Source organism: Fragaria vesca, linkage group LG2 (genome assembly GCF_000184155.1).
Source record: "Fragaria vesca subsp. vesca linkage group LG2, FraVesHawaii_1.0, whole genome shotgun sequence".
NCBI lineage: Eukaryota > Viridiplantae > Streptophyta > Magnoliopsida > Rosales > Rosaceae > Fragaria > Fragaria vesca.
In genome coordinates, this window is record NC_020492.1 from 3,560,313 (window position 1) to 3,567,333 (window position 7,021).

At 40.1% G+C, this 7,021-nt stretch overlaps 1 protein-coding gene across 1 annotated transcript in view; it reads left to right on the top strand.

Annotated features, from left to right (window-relative positions):
• The window catches only part of LOC101308346, a 6,776-nt gene extending 1,356 nt beyond the window's left edge, over positions 1-5,420 (top strand). The window contains exons 2-4 of the mRNA XM_004292066.1: positions 3,638-3,755; positions 4,608-4,695; positions 5,160-5,420. Coding sequence (XP_004292114.1) covers positions 3,638-3,755; positions 4,608-4,695; positions 5,160-5,243 — 290 coding nt within the window. The 3' untranslated portion in view covers positions 5,244-5,420. The remainder of the gene's footprint in view (positions 1-3,637; positions 3,756-4,607; positions 4,696-5,159) is intronic.
• The last annotated feature ends 1,601 nt before the right edge of the window (positions 5,421-7,021 follow it).

Sequence of the window (7,021 nt, forward strand, 5' to 3'; positions counted from 1 at the left end):
GGGACGAGAGAGAGAGAGAGAGAGAGAGGTGTCGGTGTCGGAGAGAGGCCATGCAGTCACCGGAGAGAAGGAGTCCGACGCCGGCGGTTGATTGGCGGAGAGAGGCAGAACTTCAGGAACGAGAGAGAGAGAACGATGAGAAAGAAATATACTTTTGCTTTATGATAGACGATATGAGATTTTGAGGGTAAGAGAGAGAGATGAGTCGAGTATATAGGAAAATAGGTTTTGAGATAGGTTGGAGAGATCTCGACCGTTGGTCGAAAATGAGAGGTCAAGATTGACTTAGTAGGTAGTATTAGGAGACAATTGTTAGGAGAGAATCCGGATCCCTTCTCAACGCCGTCTTCATCTCCTTCTCCTCCAAGCCCATTATCAAATTTTGTTTGTGCAATTTCTAAATTGAGATCCAATCTTTGATAAATTTAGAAATTGATAGAGAAAATTGATAATGTCACTGTCACCAAATTTCTAAATTGAGATCCAAATTGAGATACAAATTTAAGCAAAGCAAAGAAAACCCATAAAAATGGATACTTTGTCACTGTCACCACAGACTCTCAAAAACCTAGATCTCAGTTTTTGTTTGTGCAATTAGGATCTTTTGTCAAGTATAATACATAACAATAGTATAAGGAATTTTTTTACCAAAAAAAGAAATAGCATATAAGAAATTTTAGGCCACCAAACTGATACATTTCGGCGTTTCGCCACAGGCCCGGTCAGAATCGTTATAAGTCTTGGCTATTCACAACCTAAAATTGCTTGTACTACCAAAACGTTAATACCAAGTCAGAAATCATTGAAGTTGGAATCGTGCAAATTTGAAATTGGGACCATACGTGGCCTGTGTATATATGCCCGCAGCTTTTACCAACTCAATGACCTTTGCCCTCAAAGGTCTATGTCGACAATACAGAAAACACACAGTAGGCTCATTTATTGGAAAATTGATTGGCCATCCCAATAGTTCTAATGGTTTGAAACTAAAGGTCCTTTATATGAGAAGCATAACCCTAGCGATAGTTATATAATGTCTCTATGTCACATTCCGACCAGTAAATTTTTACCTTATTTACTAGCTTAGTTATAATAAGAATTTTACCGTCTCCGTCATTAAAGTTATAGTTTAATTGGTCCCTAGAGGGGTTTCGGGGACGGTTATGCTCGGAGGATTATTCGTAGGAGGAAAATATGACGACGGTAAAAATGGTAAATTTTAGCTAGTAAAAGGTAATTTTTATTCGGATATTATTTTTTTTCGGGGTGTTTTATTTTGGAGTGGGTTGTTATATGGTGTTGGACCGGGTGGGTGTGAGGCCCAAACACCCATTTCTTCTCCCTCTCTCTTCTTCTCTCCCTCCCGACCTCACCCCCGAGCTTTTCCGCAGCCGAAACTTCCGGCCGCACGTCCGCCGCCGTCCGGCCACCAACCGCCGCCGCACCGGTCCCGTTCGGTCGACCTCCAACCCAGCAACCTCCCTGGACCGGTGAGAGGAGCCCTAGCTCCGCCGTGAGAGAGCGGTGCCACCCGAAAGGTCCGACTGTCCAAAGCTTCACTTCGTCGGAACTCTCTCCTCCGGCCACCAATCCGGGCAACCATGGTACGGTTTTGAAGGTCTCCAACCCAGCTACCTTGCCCTAAAAAGGCTCACTCCGGTTCGCTTCAGGTAAGGAGAAATTAGAGGTGGAAGTTCTAGGGTGTTTTAGATGTTTTTGTTCGTTTGACCTAGTTAGGCTTGGATTTTGGGTTTATGCTAGTTAGGAAAGTTGTAGAGCATGATGAGAGGAAGATGCTGTCAAAATTTCATAGGAATCGGAGGTCGCCGGAATTGGCCTCCGGCCGCCGCTGCCGGCGGAGCCGCCGCCGGCGCCGCCATTGTTTGGAAGATTTTTAGGGTTTTAAATTTAGAATATTAAGGGGAGTTTGTTGAAGTGAGTTATGGAATTTTTGGATGAGTTTTGGATAGGTTTATGAATTTCCGAAGTTTGGTATTTTTGGCGGTTAATTAATGTAGAATCCGGCCGTAGGATTTAAGTCGTATTTTGGAGAGGTTGTATTTACGACTGTTGAGTATGATATTTAAGTTCGGATCGTTCCGATTTAAGAATATCGAAGTTAGGCAATGATGAGCGTATTTATGGCTCTCGGGTAATTTTGCCTATTTTGATTAAATATTGGAATATTGGTTGGGAAATTAATATTATATTTGAAACAGGACATGAGGAGGCTCGAGCAGACGAGGCCCCAGATCCCAGATCGACATCAGGCTTAGGCCTAATTTGTGAGTGGACTTTTATTTGAAATAATATGCATGCTATGGTTCATGATTAAACATTTCCTTTTGTTGGAGTTTTGACGTCAATTAATTTTGACGCTTTTATTTCTCTGAGAGAGTTACCGAAAATGGGATTTTCGGTGAATATAAATATGTATTTATGAGAGAGTATGTATAGAAAATGCTAGCTAGCCATATGTGTCTGTCCACCTTAATGGCGTAGCATATAGCCGCATTATGGTGTGACGTGAGCGTTGGACGTGAGCGTAGTAGCCCTATATAAGTGTTTAATTCATATAGGGGGTATGGGCACATATTTATACACCCGTCTGTCCACCTTAATGGCGTAGTGTAGCACCGCATTAAGGCGTGACGTGAGCGTTGGACGCGAGCGTAGTAGCCCTATATAGACCCATGAATTTATATAGGGAGTATGGACGTGTGTAAATACATACATATATTATAGAGCCTGAGAGGCTCGACATTTATGAGATAAAAGTTTTATCGCTTGCAGCATGCATTCGATTTTCCTTGGAAATTGATTTGGGGAAACATAAATATTTTATCCGTTAATTTATTTTTGTCCACTCACTCTAACGTGTTTCAAATGTTTACCCCTGGGCTCTTCGTTTTAAAAATGCCCAGTTTGCAGGATTGCATAGTTGAGGTCGGACGTATTTGGAGAAGAGGCATAGTCAATAGTGTAGCTTCCGCTCATTTTTATATTTCTAGTCCATTTCCTTTCAAATAGAGTTGCTCTGAACTGTGGCTGTTGGCTATGAGATTTTCTTGTTTAAGTTAGTAATTAAATTGGGAGATGTTGTGATTTGGGGAGCACGAAGGCTCCAGGAGTTTAAGGTTGGATTTGGATTTTTCAGAAGTGTTTGCAGGTATTTATTAGGAAGGGTTGTCCATTTTCAAGGGAGGTTATGCCGATTTTTCGGTAAACTTTCCTTGGAGGTGGTCCCCGCACGACTTACTCCGGGTTTCAGGGTGAAATTCGGGGTGGGTCGTGTCAGATCCTCTGATATTGAGACCAATCTTTCCTCCGATGTGTGAGACCCGTAAATTTAGGAAGTAGCTTAGGGAATTACCCTCAAGCCAAAAGTGCACATCCCTTTCTTCCTTTTTGTCTATCTCTTATTTTTACTCCACTTTATTTATTTATCTATGAGTTAAACCTGAGTTTATTTTATTTACTATTCCGACTTAACAAAAATCAAGCCTATCCCTTACTAACCGACACACCAAAAACACCAACAAACATTCTAATCTCTTTCCACTTCCACTCTTCTAAACACCCAGAAAAGTTTCAGTCGGTTTATGCTTCCTTTGTTTCCATCCAAGTTGATAGTGAGTAACCCATAATTCTGTGTTTGCTCTTCATCATACTAGAAGAAGAATCAGGGGATTTCGGATCTTCAAGTCGCTGAGCTTCTCCTTATTTTGTATCAATAGCAAAGCTTACTTTCTTTGGTAATATATTCTTCCACTTATCAGGATTTTCGTTGATATATGTTTGAGGTTGTGATGGGATGCACTTTTGACTAATTGTTAGGTTTGGTAACTCTATTTAGATGCTTAGAACTGATTTAGATTGGGTTTCATATAGTGCACACCACCTGTTTGTTAGAATGCCTCACAGACACAGCAAAGCTGAATCAGTGGGCTTTTCCATGATTTTCGAAAAATCTATACTTCTTTGTTTAATCTCAATTTTTAACAGTTGAAAATAGACTCTTCAATGATCGTTTTAAACTTGGTTTCAAGCAAAACGGAGTTGATTTGAGAAACTTGTGCTATTTTAAAGTTCATACAGTGTTTCAGAATTTTCTGCAGAAACTGCATTTTCAGTCACTTTGGGTCTCTATTTGTCTATGTATTTGAACTCCAAACGACTTGAAATTTTGGGATATTGTAGTTTTGCTTGTCTACTTTGATTCTGGAGATTTTCAGCTGAAAGTATTAAAATGTCAATTGTTAATGAATTTTCCTTTCTTACTACCTGTTTCCTGAAACTTTCTCAGATTGCAGCTTATTGTTACAAAACAATGGATTTGGAATCCTTTACATTCTTCTTTCTAACATTGATCTTTTAAGAGGTTTATTCATACCTAAATGTCATGCTTTGAACTTGTATTTCAGTCCAAAAAGGGTTAAGGAAAAACTCCATTTTTTTAACAAAGCTTTGTCTCTATGTTATAATAGTCTGATCACTATTTTCCTTTTTGAAATAAGCCCACATATGGAAACTCTAGCTACTGTTGATTCTTTAAAAATGTGACTTGATGTTAGGACTGACTAAGGTACTGCTTATGCTTATATTAGGAACAAGGATACAAGGGAACTAAAGGTTGGTCAAGTGGTACTTGCTGTGAGTCGCACATCAGAATTTCCAAGTAGGAGGTCTCCACTGGTTAGAGATGTTTCTAAAAATGTCTTTATGTTTTTATGAATAAAACTACATTATTTTTATGTGATGACTTGAGAGTGAAGGGAGCATAGTGACTACCTTGGGTTTCAATCCCCTAAACCTCCGAAGGGGCTATTCGAACTGGAGGACGTCTAACATCCTTGAGGTGTGGCGTCTCTCCTAGGCGATATGGCATAAATGGCCACTCTCGCTACTTCTTGCTGACGGTCTGTAAAATTATTTTAGCAAGTAGGTAGTTGGCAAAAAGGACCGGTCATCATATTTTTAGAAAATGGGTACCCCTGAGCATGTGTTTCACTGGAAATTCTTATATCAAATCTTTATTATTTCTACTGCTGATGTTTAAGGTTTTACTGAAACTAAACCCTCATAGTTTTCAAACCTAGCTAGTGTTACTTCCTACTGAGCATATGATCGTGAGTGATGCTCACCCCTATACATTTCAGGTACTGTGCACGAAACTGAAAAGGAGTGGACTTGAAGTGGTGACCTTAGCATTTTGCAGCTTGTCTCCTTTCCTTGAGGTCTAGTTCCTGTTTTGTTGTATTGATGTTTTTTTAAAAATCTGAGCCTTTGTCACTTATATTTTTGGTGGAGCAGTAAAGTCAACTTGTTGTAAATATGATCTTAAAGGCTCATTTTGGTGTGTAATATCCATGTTGGTCTTATCTGGATTAGAACTTCCAGTTTGTGAATGGGTGTTATGTATGATTATAGTCTTGTCTTTCTTTTCAGTTTTCTTGTGTTCATAGTGGAATTCTAGTTCCTGTGTTGTAATCCAATTTGTCTCTCTTTTGGCACTGAGATTAGAACTCAGTGAGTTGTAAATTTGTTTTTGAAATGTTCATCACGTTTTGTATATTATTCATCTAATGTAGTGTCTTCTGTACTTGTTAAAATTTCCAGATTTGGACTTTTATTTCTCTTCCCTTTAAATTTCTTTAGTTGCTGGTTATTTCAACTCACTGAAATTATTATATGACATTTCTTTTGAGTTTTATTATCTTTATCAAAGGCCTTGTGCATTTTAAGTTGGCTAAGTAATACTTGTTGATTACTTAAGTTTCTTAGGATGCACGGCACTGTGACGACATCCTTTTTGGGGCGTTACAAGATGCATAATTAGCAGCAGCTTTGTTTGAATTATTCTTAGCCTTAGGATGATCTTCTGGGTACCCATGTAGTTCATGACAAGTTTGGACCCAATGGCCCATTTTATCACAATAGGAGCAATGTGGCCTCCTTCTCTCTGAAGCAAAACGACATTGGCCTTGATCAGCCCGTCGTCCTCCATTCTAGGCGCCACAATGAGCTCCACCAGCGTCGTTGCGATAGGCTTGACCACTTCGAGTTTCTGCTGCCGGCCTCCTATTCCCAAATCGGACGGCCATGGCGACGCTGCCGGCATCCTCCATAGTGTGAGTTGCGGCAATCAGGCGCTGCTTTTCTTCTTGGAGAACAGAAGAGAAGGCTTGACGGACGATGGGTAAAGGCTTCATGAGAAGGATCTGTCCACGGATAGCCTGGTATGTTTCATTCAATCCCATTAGAAATTGCATCAGTCTTTGTTGATCTGTTTGTGCTGCTTGTGTTGGATCGAGTGCGGCTAATTCATCCCATAAAGCCTTCAATTTTGTGTAGTAAACTGAGACAGAGAGTTGTTCTTGTCGAAGAGAAGCAATATCTCGCTGAATCTCAAAGATGCGAGTTGCATTTGCTTGAGAGAAACGCTCATGGAGATCCTCCCAAACTTCATGAGCACTAGAGTAATAGGTTACGCTATCGGCTATTTCTGGATCGCAAGAATTGACGATCCAGGAATGAACCATATCATTGGATCGCGACCAAGTCGCATAACCTTCAGGATCAGTTTCTTCTGAGGGAGCTTTGACGGAACCGTTGACAAATCCAAACTTGTTCTTGGAATTTAGAGCTCTAATCATAGCTCTTTTCCAACCAGAATAGTTATCCCCATTTAGGGGTTTGGAGACGAGAACCAATCCGGGATGATCCGAATGTTGAATGAAATAAGGATTTGAAGGCTCTGCCTTGAAGGAATCATTAGGGATTGCTGACGATTCATCAGTTTTGGGAAGTGGTGGTGTGATAATGCCACCGGTCATGATGATGATTGAAAGAGAGTTACTGTCACATCCCGACCCTTATATTTTTACCTTATTTACTAGCGTGATTATAATAAGAATTTTACCGTCTTGATCATTGAGTAAATAGTTTAATTGGTCCCTAGAGGGGTTTCGGGACGATTATGTGCGGAGGATTATTAGTATGAGGAAAATACGACGACGGT